Raw genomic sequence first — 16,635 nt, forward strand, 5'->3', positions numbered from 1 at the left:
CAAACATCGATGTTTCGATGCATCGGCGTATCGATGTTTCCATCGATGTTTCTCCACTCTAAGCTACGTACAGCCTAGATTTCATCTACATTTTATATACGAATTTATTGTTTTCCTGCGCCGTTAATTGCAATTACTGCACGGAAATCAAGAGTCGCACCGTCGAGGAGTCCGCCTGTCGCACCGTTAGCCGCGAACGAGACGTGAAACGTGCCCCAGCAACTGCGCCGCGCGCGAGAGCGAGAGAGGGAAAGAGGAGCGGAAAAACAAGGAGGAGCTAGCTGAAAAGGCAGCAACAAAGAAGGTCCGCAGCCCCGGCAGGCAAAAGAAAAATAAGGAAACTAAGAAAAAGTCGAAATATAACGCAGTGCGGTTAATTCCTACGTGATTCCTGTGAGATTCCGAGATTAATTTGCATCGGGGGCCTGCAGCGCCCGAGTTTAATTTTTAGTTTGAGTCATTGATCTCTTCTTTTTTTCGCCCGTCTGGCTGTGTGCATGCAGTGCGTGTGTGCGAGTGAGCGCCAGTCGCAGTGACTCAGTGGCGTGCATTAATTCCTGCCTAATTATGCCTTTAATTTATTTTAATCAATCTTAATTAATAATTTACTCCACTTGCAGCCCATACACACATTCACCCACACACACACACGCACACAACAAGCGCACGGAGAGAGAGACTGCAGCTGCGGGCGCTCGACAAAGAGAGTAAAGCATCGATCGCGAGAGAGAAACTGTGACTGCAACTGTGACCGCGACTGCGACAGCGACTGTGACTGCGAGAGCGACTACGGCAAATCGAAAACGGACGCCAAATGACGGAATACAAACTGGTGGTCGTGGGAGCCGGAGGCGTGGGCAAATCCGCGCTCACCATCCAGCTGATCCAGAACCATTTCGTGGACGAGTACGATCCCACAATCGAGGACTCCTACCGAAAGCAAGTGGTTATCGGTGAGTACTCCATCTGAATCTTTGTCCCTTTCGAGAAATTTCGAATTTTCCCCCCCCGGATTCTAAATCTCTTCCGTTTCTCCACAGATGGGGAAACCTGCCTGCTGGACATCCTGGACACCGCCGGCCAAGAGGAGTACTCGGCCATGCGCGATCAGTATATGCGAACCGGCGAGGGCTTCCTGCTGGTCTTTGCCGTAAACAGTGCGAAGTCCTTCGAGGACATCGGCACCTACCGTGAGCAGATCAAGCGCGTGAAGGACGCCGAGGAGGTGCCCATGGTGCTGGTGGGCAACAAATGTGATCTGGCCTCGTGGAATGTGAACAACGAGCAGGCAAGAGAAGTGAGTACAGGCCTCCAGGGTTCCAAACGAGTATTCCATTCATCAATCTCACTTCCCAGGTGGCCAAACAGTACGGCATTCCATACATTGAGACATCCGCGAAGACGCGCATGGGCGTGGACGATGCATTTTACACACTGGTGCGCGAAATCCGCAAGGACAAGGACAACAAGGGACGGAGGGGCCGCAAAATGAACAAGCCGAATCGTAGATTTAAATGTAAAATGCTCTAAACGGCCTCGCATCGGTTATTATTCACTTTTTATTTCTTCAAATGTCGCCTGATTGTCTGTATGTGCGTCGGCGAATCGCCGATCGTCTCGGGATCGATGGTTTGTCCATTCTGGACATGCAATGCGAAAAACACACACATGTGGCAGCGTGTTGGTCGGTGCAATTGTCAGATAAAAAGAGAGAAATTGTAATTAATTTAAGTAACTAGAGTTTTATGTACGTCAAAATGATTTTGTGAATGTGTGTGTTTTGTGTCGTTTGAAAGGCTGCGAGGCGCCCTTTTAAGAGTATTAACAATAACAAGCAAACAAAAACGAACGAAGCAAATCGAAAACGAAAATGAATATGTACCTCTACATAAAAACTATGAATACTGTTGTAACTGCCTTGGTTCAGCTGCTATATCCGTTTGTTTTCAACCAGCACTAAACTCGATTCTATGTTGTTTGTACTTTACCAGATAATCCGTGTTTGAGCCCGAATCGCGATGTAAACAATTATTGTGAACTTTTAGAACTCTGTTATCAATTAGTTTTAACCCGTCGCCATATACAATCTTTACCGCACACACGCACGAGCAGAATTCCATTAGTATTCATTTCATCATTAGAGAAAAAACAAAAAACAACAAACAAATGACCGATAAGCTCACAGCTCGCACAAACGAGCGAATTCGCTAGCCCCAAACTAGATTTCTGTTGGGCTAAACACACTTCTGTGGTGCTACGACGATAAAATTGAAATCCGCATGAGTTCTTGAGAAAATGCCTTTCTTTCTACTTACCATACTGACAGATCAACCGGAGAGAAAAAAAGCAGCCAATTAAATTTACATTATATAGTTTGCTTTAAGCTTTTTATACATACATACATACATTTAATATTTAATTTTTTGTATTAATTTTTGCCATACAAAAAGGAACGAAATAAATCGATTGTGTGTACTATTTAGCTATTGAGGTTTTAATAACGTTTAGGAAGGAAAAAAGTAAGTTAAATTATGTATTCGCCTTTTTATGATAAGGTCAATTTAGTTTACATTAATTTGAATTCTTATGTTGCGCGCGTAAGAAAACAATATGGCTGCGATTTAATTCGAATTCGAACGAATCTTCGAAAAATGCCGATACCTAATCGATAGAACTGGACAAGCTATCGATATAATGATTGATGTAGAAAAAGAGTTGACAGCTCCGAAATTGGGTTTGTGTCAATGGTGTGGAACTTGTGGATTTTATCAGACCGGTCACATTAATCGCTAACAAAAAAATTCTGTGCTGTTTTTCGATCGGAAATTGTAATTTCACAAAAAGTTTATTGCATAATTGTAACTACGCCGAAAGCAGAAAGAAAAGCGAGTACTCAAGAGTACAACTACAGTACAGAAAGGTAAACTAAAACAGAAAAGAACATTGGACCGAAAAGTCCATTGACGCGGTCGCCATTTTGTTTTCGCCGACGCCGCCGACGTTTGTGTGTACTACTGCAGAAATTACAAAAACTACAAACACATTGGGGTTCCATTGCAGTCGACAATGAACATGGACGCAGGCAACTCCGTGGAGAACCGTGAGAAGGAGCGCGATCGTCGTGGACGCGGAGCCCGTGGCTCCCGTTTCTCGGACGCAGACGGTAATGGAAACGCCGGCGGCAACCAGGGAGGCGGAGGAGGAGGCGGTGGCGGCGGCAACAATGTTCGCGACCGGAGCCGCGAACGTCGCAATTGCCGGGTTTACATCTCCAACATTCCGTACGACTACCGCTGGCAGGATCTGAAGGATCTGTTCCGCCGCATCGTCGGCTCCATCGAGTACGTGCAGCTGTTCTTCGACGAGAGCGGCAAGGCACGTGGCTGCGGCATTGTGGAGTTCAAGGATCCGGAGAACGTGCAGAAGGCCATGGAGAAGATGAACCGCTACGAGGTCAACGGGCGCGAGCTGGTGGTCAAGGAGGACCACGGCGAGCAGCGCGACCAGTACGGCCGGATTGTCCGCGATGGAGCCGGAGGCGGTGGTGGAGGCGGCGGCGGCGGAGGAGGCGGAAATGGCGGCAACAACGGCGGAGGAGGCGGCGGCGGTGGCCGTGACCACATGGATGACCGCGATCGCGGCTTCTCCCGGCGAGACGACGACAGATTGTGAGTACCCCCTTATGCTAATATCCTGTATGTGTACTTCTCTTCGATGTTCTGGAGCAGGAAAGCAGAGTTCGTAGCACGCATAAATTACCCAATTCTCAAAAACTTCCCAGCTGGCAGTGGTCTCTGTTACATATTTATCAACGACTGCGGTTTCAATCAATTAGTTTGAGGTATTCTTATGTATGTTCAGTATAGATCGCTAGATATTGAATCTGTAAGTGGTTGGTTTTGTATTTAGAACGCATCAATGGAGCTCCTGTATTCAGAAGATATTTTCCTGCAGAAAATGTATTATTCAATTTAAGAAACTTCAAATTTAGATCGGTATCCGTTTTGGTATTTATGAGGAAACAGCTGAATTAGTTTTGTACTCCGAGCTCTTTAAGTTTTCGTATCAAAGTTCTTTTGTATATTCGGAATGTATATTTACCAACAAATCGCTTATTTAATTAATAGGTATATAAGAATTATATATGTGCAAGGGCTGAATATTTATATTTATTCCAAGAAAGGTAAATTGTTATATTCTGGTGATACTCAGTCGAATTTTATCTGTAAAACTTCACAATTTTCGAAGTTCTTTCGAAGACTCCGATGAGTTATATACATTTATCAGCGAGATGTTCCTGTTCTGTTTGGATTGTTAGGCGATTTTGAATTTATGTAGTTGGTTCTAGACAATTCTTTGGTGTCATTACCAATTTGATTTAAATTTGTCAATAATTTACATTTTTATGAGATTCTGTTTGATAAACCAAGGATGCTGCGATTACATTTCTAAATTGATGCATCGGAGTTACTTTATTTGAAGTCGTCGTATTTGAAGTCGCATAAAAAAGAAACTAATACAAGTAATTTATTTATAAAGCTATTTAAAAGAAAAGTGAAATATGATTCGAAATTGGGTCAGTTTAACAGAAGGTAAACTAGCGAACGTGTCTGAAGATCCTGCGGCTCTCATGGCATCCCACTCTTTCGTAGCTGAAGCTTACCTGTGCTTTTTGTCATCTTTCTCTGGATCTCTGGCTTCTCTTTTTCTAGATCTGGGCGAAATAATTTTAACATGATGTCAAATGATTATAATAATTCGTCGAATTACAATTTGTATGGGCTTTCTGCTTCGTTTTTGGAGAGTCTTGGCATAAGTGGACCTTTGCATAATAAGGTTTTTGTTGCTAATGTGAGTATATTGTATTTTAAACTTCCAATAATCCTATGTATAGTATTCAACTAGACCGGACCACACTACAAATATGCTGCGTTTTGTTCTTGTTACGGGGTCTCTGCTTCGTATTTATAACCCAAGTAAATTACATCGTCAGGGAGGAATTTGTTTACTTGCCTTGATTGTTTCTATCCTCGAGATCCTTTCCTTGGGTTCCTTTCCTTTTTCGAATTTGTGATGCATTTCGAAGGTACAAACGAGAGACGGAAGTACAGGATGCGGTTATCGGACTGGGTAAAACTAAAAAGGACCTGGGTAAATCACCGGGAAACTCAAATGATTCCACAAGGCAAAAACTCTTTTTTCCAGATGGCTATACACTCTTTTTGTTTATTGTGAAATGTACACTTTTATCTGGTTTATTATGGGTCTTAGAAGTCTGCTTTACCTCCTCAAAGTTACTTTTTTGGCAACTTTAAATTGGGCTATTCAAAATCTTCCATTGAAAAACATTTTATTTCGGTTTACTTGTTTAATACCAATTGGTTCGTGTGAAGCAGCCGTGACTTGGAAAGTTCCCTGACGGCTGGTTGGTTGCAGTGTTTTGCCTTTTCCACACTCCTCATATATGAATTTTCCGCGTAAATGGGTTATAAATATGAAGCAGCTCCAGGCTTAAAGAAATTCGACGTCGTCTTGGGCTATTGCATTGGGTTTCTGACTGACTCTCCTGAGATTCTCATCTATCGTCAGCATAGCTTTGCAGCATGGTTCTTGTCAAAGACAGTGGTTTGAATCAGCATGGTCGGTCGCCTTTCGAAACCATTTCAGTGGCTAAGCCATCGGATTGACACACTGCTAATCTCTCTCTATTAAACTACCTGCAGCTGGACTACAAGGTGGACAACAAGAAGCTCAAGCAGGTCTTCAAGCTGGCCGGCAAAGTGCAGAGCGTAGATCTTTCGCTGGACAAGGAGGGCAACAGTCGCGGCTTTGCCGTAATCGAGTACGATCATCCCGTGGAGGCTGTCCAGGCCATTTCTATGCTGGACCGTCAGATGCTCTTCGATCGCCGCATGACCGTGCGCCTGGATCGCATTCCGGACAAGAACGAAGGCGTCAAGCTGCCCGAGGGCTTGGGTGGCGTGGGCATTGGCCTGGGACCCAACGGTGAGCCGCTAAAGGATGTCGCCCACAACCTGCCCAACGGAGGTCAGAGCCAGGGACAGTTGCTTGGCAATTCGCAGCAAGGATCGCAGCTGGGTTCCGTGGGTAGCCAGCCCAACAGCAGCGCCGTGAGCAACGCCACCACCAATCTGCTGAACAATCTAACCGGCGTGATGTTCGGCAATCATGCCGCAGTGCAGCCATCACCGGTGGCTCCGGTTCAGAAGCCCAGTCTGGGCAATAACTCTGGAACCGGCGGTTTGAACTTGAACAATCTTAACCCCAGTTTGTTGGCCGCCGTGGTCGGCAACCTCGGCAGCCAGGGCGGCAATTTGTCCAACCCCCTGCTGACTTCGTCGCTGAACAACCTGGGTCTCAATCTCGGCAACTCGGGCAACGATGACAGCCTGGCCTCGAGCAACGTGGGCCTCTCAAACAACTATAGCAGCGGTAGCGGCGGTGGCAACAACTACAGCTCCGGCAACAACTACAGCGGTGTTGGCGGCTCCGGCAATGTGGGATACAATGCCTACAGCAGCTCCGGTGGAGTTGGCGGTGGCAATGGAGGAGGCGGCGTGGACAGCAACGATTACAACACGGGCAACCAGTTGGACCTCTTTGGCGGCGGCAGCAATGTGGGCAACTCGAATGTTGGCTCCGGCAATGCTGGCGGTGGGTCGCGCAAGTCGGACACCATCATCATCAAGAACGTTCCAATGAGCTGCACCTGGCAGACGTTGCGCGACAAGTTCCGTGAGATCGGGGACGTCAAGTTTGCTGAGATCCGCGGCAATGATGTGGGCGTGGTGCGCTTCTTCAAGGAGCGTGATGCCGAGCTGGCCATAGGTGAGTGATATTCAAAATTAGAATCCTTTGTTTTACGAAATGCAACCCTCTTTTCAGCGCTCATGGATGGCTCGCGTCTGGATGGACGCAACATTAAAGTAACATACTTTTAAGTCAGGCCATTAAGTTCCGAGTTCTTCGGCTTTTGGCGCCAACCGACACTTGAAGCATTGTCCACATCCTCAGATGACCAACAAGCCGATTTTCCTTATTTCACACGCAATATCGGAATAATTGTAATCAAAGGCACGAAGAGCTCACCCAAACGAATGCACCCACATATTTGTATAACTTTTTTATATATACGCATATTATTAAACAGACTAATATTATGATTATTGACGTTCCAAAAAAAAAAAAAACAGAATCCCCAATAAATCCGAAGACGCGATTCAAAATATTTTTAAGTCATTGAATTAAAGGAAATAAAAGCATGTAAGCCCCTGAGAATTTGTATGGTCATGATAGGATGTACTTTTATTGAAATTTTCCTTAATCGCTACAAGCATTGGTGGCTTTGGGGTTCGATATATGAATGCATAGACTTCCTGCGTCGGAAGGGATTTACAATTGTATCTGCCTGCGCAAGTGGTTAGTTTTTGTGGCCCTATTTGGAAGCCTCTGCGGCCGGAGCTGTTTTGAATCTTTCCAAGCGAGCACGTGCCTTCTCCGACCATTTGTCCTTCGATTCCGTTGTGGCGCCCGTCGAGGTGGCTTCCGTGGCTGCTGCTGCGGCTGCTTCTGCTCCAAATCGCTCCTTCCGCTTTTGCAGGCGATCATCTCCGCCGGCTTTAGTTGCCTTTTCGGGCACCACGCATCCGAAACGTTCGGCGCGCCTCTTGAGAGCCTCCTTCTGCTGTTCCTCCGTCTCCTTGTTGCCCTTGTTGGCCGTAATGGAGGCGCTCGAGGATTTGTTGATGGCTGCAGCAACCGTGGATGCTGCGGTGGACACAGCCGGGGATGCAACTGGCGTGATGCCAAACTTCTTGGCCCGCAGTTCCAGTCGCTCTTGGGCGGTCAACTGGGTGAGTTTCTTGTCGCCGGATGCCTTCTCGCCTTCAGTTTTCGGACCCACCACAATGGGTTTGTGCTTCTTGGTGGGAGTCTCCTCTGTGGCCTCGCCAGCGGTTGTAGTCGGTGCCTCGTTCTCCTTGGACGGCGTTGTCCCCGTGCTGGCCGCCGTACCCGTCGACTGCTGGGAATTATTTCGCTTGAGGACTATTTTCTTGGCCGGCCCAGCAGGCACAGCACCCGCTGCCGCCTCAGCCAGCAACTCGGGAATGGCCACAGTTGTGGGCGTGCTAACCGGACTCTTCAGGAGCTCGTCGTCGTTCTCGTCGCCCAGCAGCTTGTGCTCATCCTCGTCCGTCAGGGACACGTCGTCGTCGTCGATGGCATCTGCTATGGCCGAGTCCTCCAGAGAAATGTCCCCCTCCAACAGGGCGGTCGCCAAGCGGTCCTGGAGCTCCGTCTTATTGCCGTTCACCGTGAGACCGCGTAGTTTCAGCTCCCGCTTCAAGTCCGCCACCTGGAAAACCCGATTTTACTTGCAGTCCTTTGCATTATTCAGCCAATGGGCCTACCTTCATTTTTGTCACATCGCTCTCGGGCATTTTCGTAGTTTTTATAGTTTTTTTTTAACAAATTTAACTTAAAATCCAAACAAATTTTTACTCAAATGTTGTGAACACCCTGTACCGTTAGTGATGGGCAATCGCAAAACAAAACCATCGATTAATTAATGTTCCTAGCATCTCGTGACACGAAAACTTCAAATAGTAAGGGTATTATTAAACTGTTTAACTGCTGAATTGTTGTATTTTTTTATGCTGTTCCATGTGCCATGTGCCATGTTCCATGTGCCATGTTCCATGTGCCATGTTCCATGTGCCATGTTCCATGTGCCATGTTCCATGTGCCATGTTCCATGTGCCATGTTCCATGTGCCATGTTCCATGTGCCATGTTCCATGTGCCATGTTCCATGTGCCATGTTCCATGTGCCATGTTCCATGTGCCATGTTCCATGTGCCATGTTCCATGTGCCATGTTCCATGTGCCATGTCTCAAAATGCTCTAGTCGCAAAATGCTCCAGTCGCAAAATGCTCCAGTCGCAAAATGCTCCAGTCTCAAAATGCTCCATTGGCAAAATGCTCCATTGGCAAAATGCTCCATTGGCAAAATGCTCCATTGGCAAAATGCTCCATTGGCAAAATGCTCCAGTCGCAAAATGCTCCAGTCGCAAAATGCTCCAGTCGCAAAATGCTCCATTGGCAAAATGCTCCATTGGCAAAATGCTCCAATGGCAAAATGCTCCATTGGCAAAATGCTCCATTGGCAAAATGCTCCATTGGCAAAATGCTCCATTGGCAAAATGCTCCATTGGCAAAATGCTCCATTGGCAAAATGCTCCATTGGCAAAATGCTCCATTGGCAAAATGCTCCATTGGTAAAATGCTCCATTGGCAAAATGCTCCAGTCGCAAAATGCTCCAGTCGCAAAATGCTCCAGTCGCAAAATGCTCCAGTCGCAAAATGCTCCAGTCGCAAAATGCTCCAGTCGCAAAATGCTCCAGTCGCAAAATGCTCCAGTCGCAAAATGCTCCAGTCGCAAAATGCTCCAGCCGCAAAATGCTCCAGTCGCAAAATGCTCCAGTCGCAAAATGCTCCAGTCGCAAAATGCTCCAGTCGCAAAATGCTCCAGTCTCAAAATGCTCCAGTCTCAAAATGCTCCATTGGCAAAGTGCTCCATTGGCCAAATGCTCCATTGGCAAAATGCTCCATTGGCAAAATGCTCCATTGGCAAAATGCTCCAGTCGCAAAATGCTCCAGTCGCAGAATGCTCCAGTCGCAGAATGCTCCAGTCGCAGAATGCTCCAGTCTCAAAATGCTCCAGTCGCAGAATGCTCCAGTCGCAAAATGCTCCAGTCACCAAAATGCTCCAGTCGCTAAATGCTCCAGTCGCAAAATGCTCCAGTCGCAAAATGCTCCAGTCGCAAAATGCTCCAGTCTCAAAATGCTCCATTGGCAAAATGCTCCAGTCTCAAAATGCTCCAGTCGCAAAATGGTCCATTGGCAAAATGCTCCAGTCTCAAAATGCTCCAGTCTCAAAATGCTCCAGTCGCAAAATGCTCCAGTCTCAAAATGCTCCATTGGCAAAATGCTCCAGTCGCAAAATGCTCCAGTCGCAAAATGCTCCAGTCTCAAAATGCTCCATTGGCAAAATGCTCCAGTCGCAAAATGCTCCAGTCTCAAAATGCTCCAGTCTCAAAATGCTCCATTGGCAAAATGCTCCATTGGCAAAATGCTCCATTGGCAAAATGCTCCATTGGCAAAATGCTCCATTGGCAAAATGCTCCATTGGCAAAATGCTCCATTGGCAAAATGCTCCATTGGCAAAATGCTCCATTGGCAAAATGCTCCATTGGCAAAATGCTCCATTGGCAAAATGCTCCATTGGCAAAATGCTCCATTGGCAAAATGCTCCATTGGCAAAATGCTCCATTGGCAAAATGCTCCATTGGCAAAATGCTCCATTGGCAAAATGCTCCATTGGCAAAATGCTCCATTGGCAAAATGCTCCATTGGCAAAATGCTCCATTGGCAAAATGCTCCATTGGCAAAATGCTCCATTGGCAAAATGCTCCATTGGCAAAATGCTCCATTGGCAAAATGCTCCATTGGCAAAATGCTCCATTGGCAAAATGCTCCATTGGCAAAATGCTCCATTGGCAAAATGCTCCAGTCGCAAAATGCTCCAGTCGCAAAATGCTCCAGTCGCAAAATGCTCCAGTCGCAAAATGCTCCAGTCGCAAAATGCTCCATTGGCAAAATGCTCCAGTCGCAAAATGCTCCAGTCGCAAAATGCTCCAGTCGCAAAATGCTCCAGTCGCAAAATGCTCCAGTCGCAAAATGCTCCAGTCGCAAAATGCTCCATTGGCAAAATGCTCCATTGGCAAAATGCTCCAGTCGCAAAATGCTCCAGTCGCAAAATGCTCCAGTCTCAAAATGCTCCATTGGCAAAATGCTCCATTGGCAAAATGCTCCATTGGCAAAATGCTCCATTGGCAAAATGCTCCATTGGCAAAATGCTCCATTGGCAAAATGCTCCATTGGCAAAATGCTCCATTGGCAAAATGCTCCATTGGCAAAATGCTCCAGTCGCAAAATGCTCCAGTCGCAAAATGCTCCAGTCGCAAAATGCTCCAGTCGCAAAATGCTCCAGTCGCAAAATGCTCCAGTCGCAAAATGCTCCAGTCGCAAAATGCTCCAGTCGCAAAATGCTCCAGTCGCAAAATGCTCCAGTCGCAAAATGCTCCAGTCGCAAAATGCTCCAGTCGCAAAATGCTCCATTGGCAAAATGCTCCATTGGCAAAATGCTCCATTGGCAAAATGCTCCATTGGCAAAATGCTCCATTGGCAAAATGCTCCATTGGCAAAATGCTCCATTGGCAAAATGCTCCATTGGCAAAATGCTCCATTGGCAAAATGCTCCATTGGCAAAATGCTCCATTGGCAAAATGCTCCATTGGCAAAATGCTCCATTGGCAAAATGCTCCATTGGCAAAATGCTCCATTGGCAAAATGCTCCATTGGCAAAATGCTCCATTGGCAAAATGCTCCATTGGCAAAATGCTCCATTGGCAAAATGCTCCAGTCGCAAAATGCTCCAGTCGCAAAATGCTCCAGTCGCAAAATGCTCCAGTCGCAAAATGCTCCAGTCGCAAAATGCTCCAGTCGCAAAATGCTCCAGTCGCAAAATGCTCCAGTCGCAAAATGCTCCATTGGCAAAATGCTCCAGTCGCAAAATGCTCCAGTCGCAAAATGCTCCAGTCGCAAAATGCTCCAGTCGCAAAATGCTCCAGTCGCAAAATGCTCCAGTCGCAAAATGCTCCAGTCGCAAAATGCTCCAGTCGCAAAATGCTCCAGTCGCAAAATGCTCCAGTCGCAAAATGCTCCAGTCGCAAAATGCTCCATTGGCAAAATGCTCCATTGGCAAAATGCTCCAGTCGCAAAATGCTCCAGTCGCAAAATGCTCCAGTCTCAAAATGCTCCATTGGCAAAATGCTCCAGTCGCAAAATGCTCCAGTCTCAAAATGCTCCAATCTCAAAATGCTCCATTGGCAAAATGCTCCAGTCGCAAAATGCTCCAGTCGCAAAATGCTCCAGTCTCAAAATGCTCCATTGGCAAAATGCTCCATTGGCAAAATGCTCCATTGGCAAAATGCTCCATTGGCAAAATGCTCCATTGGCAAAATGCTCCATTGGCAAAATGCTCCATTGGCAAAATGCTCCATTGGCAAAATGCTCCATTGGCAAAATGCTCCATTGGCAAAATGCTCCATTGGCAAAATGCTCCATTGGCAAAATGCTCCAGTCGCAAAATGCTCCAGTCGCAAAATGCTCCAGTCGCAAAATGCTCCAGTCGCAAAATGCTCCAGTCGCAAAATGCTCCAGTCGCAAAATGCTCCATTGGCAAAATGCTCCATTGGCAAAATGCTCCATTGGCAAAATGCTCCATTGGCAAAATGCTCCATTGGCAAAATGCTCCATTGGCAAAATGCTCCATTGGCAAAATGCTCCATTGGCAAAATGCTCCATTGGCAAAATGCTCCATTGGCAAAATGCTCCATTGGCAAAATGCTCCATTGGCAAAATGCTCCATTGGCAAAATGCTCCATTGGCAAAATGCTCCATTGGCAAAATGCTCCATTGGCAAAATGCTCCATTGGCAAAATGCTCCATTGGCAAAATGCTCCATTGGCAAAATGCTCCATTGGCAAAATGCTCCATTGGCAAAATGCTCCATTGGCAAAATGCTCCAGTCGCAAAATGCTCCAGTCGCAAAATGCTCCAGTCGCAAAATGCTCCAGTCGCAAAATGCTCCAGTCGCAAAATGCTCCATTGGCAAAATGCTCCAGTCGCAAAATGCTCCAGTCTCAAAATGCTCCAGTCGCAAAATGCTCCAGTCGCAAAATGCTCCAGTCGCAAAATGCTCCAGTCGCAAAATGCTCCAGTCGCAAAATGCTCCATTGGCAAAATGCTCCAGTCGCAAAATGCTCCAGTCGCAAAATGCTCCAGTCGCAAAATGCTCCAGTCGCAAAATGCTCCAGTCGCAAAATGCTCCAGTCGCAAAATGCTCCAGTCGCAAAATGCTCCAGTCGCAAAATGCTCCAGTCGCAAAATGCTCCATTGGCAAAATGCTCCATTGGCAAAATGCTCCAGTCGCAAAATGCTCCAGTCGCAAAATGCTCCAGTCTCAAAATGCTCCATTGGCAAAATGCTCCAGTCGCAAAATGCTCCAGTCTCAAAATGCTCCAATCTCAAAATGCTCCATTGGCAAAATGCTCCAGTCGCAAAATGCTCCAGTCGCAAAATGCTCCAGTCTCAAAATGCTCCATTGGCAAAATGCTCCATTGGCAAAATGCTCCATTGGCAAAATGCTCCATTGGCAAAATGCTCCATTGGCAAAATGCTCCATTGGCAAAATGCTCCATTGGCAAAATGCTCCATTGGCAAAATGCTCCATTGGCAAAATGCTCCATTGGCAAAATGCTCCATTGGCAAAATGCTCCATTGGCAAAATGCTCCATTGGCAAAATGCTCCATTGGCAAAATGCTCCATTGGCAAAATGCTCCATTGGCAAAATGCTCCATTGGCAAAATGCTCCATTGGCAAAATGCTCCATTGGCAAAATGCTCCATTGGCAAAATGCTCCATTGGCAAAATGCTCCATTGGCAAAATGCTCCATTGGCAAAATGCTCCATTGGCAAAATGCTCCATTGGCAAAATGCTCCAGTCGCAAAATGCTCCAGTCGCAAAATGCTCCAGTCGCAAAATGCTCCAGTCGCAAAATGCTCCAGTCGCAAAATGCTCCAGTCGCAAAATGCTCCATTGGCAAAATGCTCCAGTCGCAAAATGCTCCAGTCTCAAAATGCTCCAGTCGCAAAATGCTCCAGTCGCAAAATGCTCCAGTCGCAAAATGCTCCAGTCGCAAAATGCTCCAGTCGCAAAATGCTCCAGTCGCAAAATGCTCCAGTCGCAAAATGCTCCAGTCGCAAAATGCTCCATTGGCAAAATGCTCCATTGGCAAAATGCTCCATTGGCAAAACGCAGAATGCTCCAGTCGCAGAATGCTCCAGTCGCAGAATGCTCCAGTCGCAGAATGCTCCAGTCGCAGAATGCTCCAGTCGCAGAATGCTCCAGTCGCAGAATGCTCCAGTCTCAAAATGCTCAGGTCGCAGAATGCTCCAGTCGCAAAATGCTCCAGTCACCAAAATGCTCCAGTCGCTAAATGCTCCAGTCGCAAAATGCTCCAGTCGCAAAATGCTCCAGTCTCAAAATGCTCCAGTCTCAAAATGCTCCATTGGCAAAATGCTCCAGTCTCAAAATGCTCCAGTCGCAAAATGGTCCATTGGCAAAATGCTCCAGTCTCAAAATGCTCCAGTCTCAAAATGCTCCATTCGCAAAATGCTCCAGTCGCAAAATGCTCCATTGGCAAAATGCTCCAGTCGCAAAATGCTCCAGTCTCAAAATGCTCCATTGGCAAAATGCTCCAGTCGCAAAATGCTCCAGTCGCAAAATGCTCCAGTCGCAAAATGCTCCAGTCGCAAAATGCTCCAGTCGCAAAATGCTCCAGTCGCAAAATGCTCCAGTCGCAAAATGCTCCAGTCGCAAAATGCTCCAGTCGCAAAATGCTCCAGTCGCAAAATGCTCCAGTCGCAAAATGCTCCAGTCGCAAAATGCTCCATTGGCAAAATGCTCCAGTCGCAAAATGCTCCAGTCTCAAAATGCTCCAGTCGCAAAATGCTCCAGTCGCAAAATGCTCCAGTCGCAAAATGCTCCAGTCGCAAAATGCTCCAGTCGCAAAATGCTCCATTGGCAAAATGCTCCATTGGCAAAATGCTCCATTGGCAAAACGCAGAATGCTCCAGTCGCAGAATGCTCCAGTCGCAGAATGCTCCAGTCGCAGAATGCTCCAGTCGCAGAATGCTCCAGTCGCAGAATGCTCCAGTCGCAGAATGCTCCAGTCGCAAAATGCTCCAGTCGCAAAATGCTCCATTGGCAAAATGCTCCAGTCGCAAAATGCTCCAGTCTCAAAATGCTCCAGTCTCAAAATGCTCCATTGGCAAAATGCTCCAGTCGCAAAATGCTCCAGTCGCAAAATGCTCCAGTCTCAAAATGCTCCATTGGCAAAATGCTCCAGTCGCAAAATGCTCCAGTCGCAAAATGCTCCAGTCGCAAAATGCTCCAGTCGCAAAATGCTCCAGTCGCAAAATGCTCCAGTCGCAAAATGCTCCAGTCGCAAAATGCTCCAGTCGCAAAATGCTCCAGTCGCAAAATGCTCCAGTCGCAAAATGCTCCATTGGCAAAATGCTCCAGTCGCAAAATGCTCCAGTCTCAAAATGCTCCAGTCGCAAAATGCTCCAGTCGCAAAATGCTCCAGTCGCAAAATGCTCCATTGGCAAAATGCTCCATTGGCAAAATGCTCCATTGGCAAAACGCAGAATGCTCCAGTCGCAGAATGCTCCAGTCGCAGAATGCTCCAGTCGCAGAATGCTCCAGTCGCAGAATGCTCCAGTCGCAGAATGCTCCAGTCGCAGAATGCTCCAGTCGCAGAATGCTCCAGTCGCAGAATGCTCCAGTCTCAAAATGCTCCAGTCGCAAAATGCTCCAGTCGCAAAATGCTCCAGTCACCAAAATGCTCCAGTCGCAGAATGCTCCAGTCGCAAAATGCTCCAGTCGCAAAATGCTCCAGTCTCAAAATGCTCCAGTCTCAAAATGCTCCATTGGCAAAATGCTCCAGTCTCAAAATGCTCCAGTCGCAAAATGGTCCATTGGCAAAATGCTCCAGTCTCAAAATGCTCCAGTCTCAAAATGCTCCAGTCTCAAAATGCTCCAGTCGCAGAATGCTCCAGTCGCAAAATGCTCCAGTCGCAGAATGCTCCAGTCGCAAAATGCTCCAGTCACCAAAATGCTCCAGTCGCAGAATGCTCCAGTCGCAGAATGCTCCAGTCGCAGAATGCTCCAGTCGCAGAATGCTCCAGTCGCAGAATGCTCCAGTCGCAGAATGCTCCAGTCGCAGAATGCTCCAGTCGCAGAATGCTCCAGTCGCAGAATGCTCCAGTCGCAGAATGCTCCAGTCGCAGAATGCTCCAGTCGCAGAATGCTCCAGTCGCAGAATGCTCCAGTCGCAGAATGCTCCAGTCGCAGAATGCTCCAGTCGCAGAATGCTCCAGTCGCAGAATGCTCCAGTCGCAGAATGCTCCAGTCGCAGAATGCTCCAGTCGCAGAATGCTCCAGTCGCAGAATGCTCCAGTCTCAAAATGCTCAGGTCGCAGAATGCTCCAGTCGCAAAATGCTCCAGTCACCAAAATGCTCCAGTCGCTAAATGCTCCAGTCGCAAAATGCTCCAGTCGCAAAATGCTCCAGTCTCAAAATGCTCCAGTCTCAAAATGCTCCATTGGCAAAATGCTCCAGTCTCAAAATGCTCCAGTCGCAAAATGGTCCATTGGCAAAATGCTCCAGTCTCAAAATGCTCCAGTCTCAAAATGCTCCAGTCGCAAAATGCTCCAGTCGCAGAATGCTCCAGTCGCAAAATGCTCCAGTCACCAAAATGCTCCAGTCGCAGAATGCTCCAGTCGCAGAATGCTCCAGTCGCAGAATGCTCCAGTCTCAAAATGCTCAGGTCGCAGAATGCTCCAGTCGCAAAATGCTCCAGTCACCAAAATGCTCCAGTCGCTAAATGCTCCAGTCGCAAAATGCTCCAGTCGCAAAATGCTCCA

General features: G+C 47.1%; 3 protein-coding genes across 4 annotated transcripts; 2 read left to right on the plus strand and 1 right to left on the minus strand.

The window, feature by feature from the left end:
• The first annotated feature begins 30 nt into the window (after window positions 1-30).
• Ras85D (ras-like protein 1) lies at window positions 31-2,482 on the plus strand. Its single transcript, XM_017147175.3, has 4 exons — window positions 31-304; window positions 621-953; window positions 1,041-1,297; window positions 1,357-2,482. Exons 2-4 carry the CDS (start codon window positions 815-817, stop codon window positions 1,528-1,530), a joined length of 570 nt encoding a protein of 189 aa, XP_017002664.1. The 5' UTR covers window positions 31-304; window positions 621-814; the 3' UTR covers window positions 1,531-2,482.
• A 267-nt stretch (window positions 2,483-2,749) lies between these two features.
• rump (heterogeneous nuclear ribonucleoprotein rumpelstiltskin) lies at window positions 2,750-7,299 on the plus strand. 2 transcript variants are annotated; one of them, XM_044395570.2, is made up of 5 exons: window positions 2,752-2,920; window positions 3,061-3,668; window positions 4,713-4,851; window positions 5,724-6,849; window positions 6,907-7,299. In XM_044395570.2, exons 2-5 carry the CDS (start codon window positions 3,067-3,069, stop codon window positions 6,960-6,962), a joined length of 1,923 nt encoding a protein of 640 aa, XP_044251505.1. In that variant the 5' UTR covers window positions 2,752-2,920; window positions 3,061-3,066; the 3' UTR covers window positions 6,963-7,299. The 2 variants fall into 2 exon arrangements, with proteins under 2 accessions (XP_044251506.1, XP_044251505.1); XM_044395571.2 differs by lacking the exons at window positions 4,713-4,851; window positions 6,907-7,299 and having other exon boundaries at window positions 2,750-2,920; window positions 5,724-5,941.
• LOC108061102 (SAP domain-containing ribonucleoprotein) lies at window positions 7,300-8,589 on the minus strand. The gene is made up of 2 exons (XM_017147145.3): window positions 8,433-8,589; window positions 7,300-8,377 (listed from the first exon to the last, which is right to left on the minus strand). Exons 1-2 carry the CDS (start codon window positions 8,460-8,462, stop codon window positions 7,457-7,459), a joined length of 951 nt encoding a protein of 316 aa, XP_017002634.2. The 5' UTR covers window positions 8,463-8,589; the 3' UTR covers window positions 7,300-7,456.
• Between the last annotated feature and the right edge of the window lie 8,046 nt (window positions 8,590-16,635).

The sequence above is a fragment of the Drosophila takahashii genome, chromosome 3R (genome assembly GCF_030179915.1).
Source record: "Drosophila takahashii strain IR98-3 E-12201 chromosome 3R, DtakHiC1v2, whole genome shotgun sequence".
NCBI classification, from domain to species: domain Eukaryota; kingdom Metazoa; phylum Arthropoda; class Insecta; order Diptera; family Drosophilidae; genus Drosophila; species Drosophila takahashii.

Bases quoted from the DNA above. Each gene is read 5' to 3' on its own strand.
- Ras85D (XM_017147175.3), top strand. From the start codon at position 815: ATGACGGAATACAAACTGGTGGTCGTGGGAGCCGGAGGCGTGGGCAAA. The intron at 954-1,040 runs GTGAGTACTCCA...GTTTCTCCACAG, and splicing joins CCGAAAGCAAGTGGTTATCG to ATGGGGAAACCTGCCTGCTG. The intron at 1,298-1,356 runs GTGAGTACAGGC...CTCACTTCCCAG, and splicing joins ACAACGAGCAGGCAAGAGAA to GTGGCCAAACAGTACGGCAT.
- rump (XM_044395570.2), top strand. From the start codon at position 3,067: ATGAACATGGACGCAGGCAACTCCGTGGAGAACCGTGAGAAGGAGCGC. The intron at 3,669-4,712 runs GTGAGTACCCCC...CTCTTTTTCTAG, and splicing joins CGGCGAGACGACGACAGATT to ATCTGGGCGAAATAATTTTA. The intron at 4,852-5,723 runs GTGAGTATATTG...AACTACCTGCAG, and splicing joins ATAAGGTTTTTGTTGCTAAT to CTGGACTACAAGGTGGACAA.
- LOC108061102 (XM_017147145.3), bottom strand. From the start codon at position 8,462: ATGCCCGAGAGCGATGTGACAAAAATGAAG. The intron at 8,378-8,432 runs GTAGGCCCATTG...CGGGTTTTCCAG, and splicing joins GCGATGTGACAAAAATGAAG to GTGGCGGACTTGAAGCGGGA.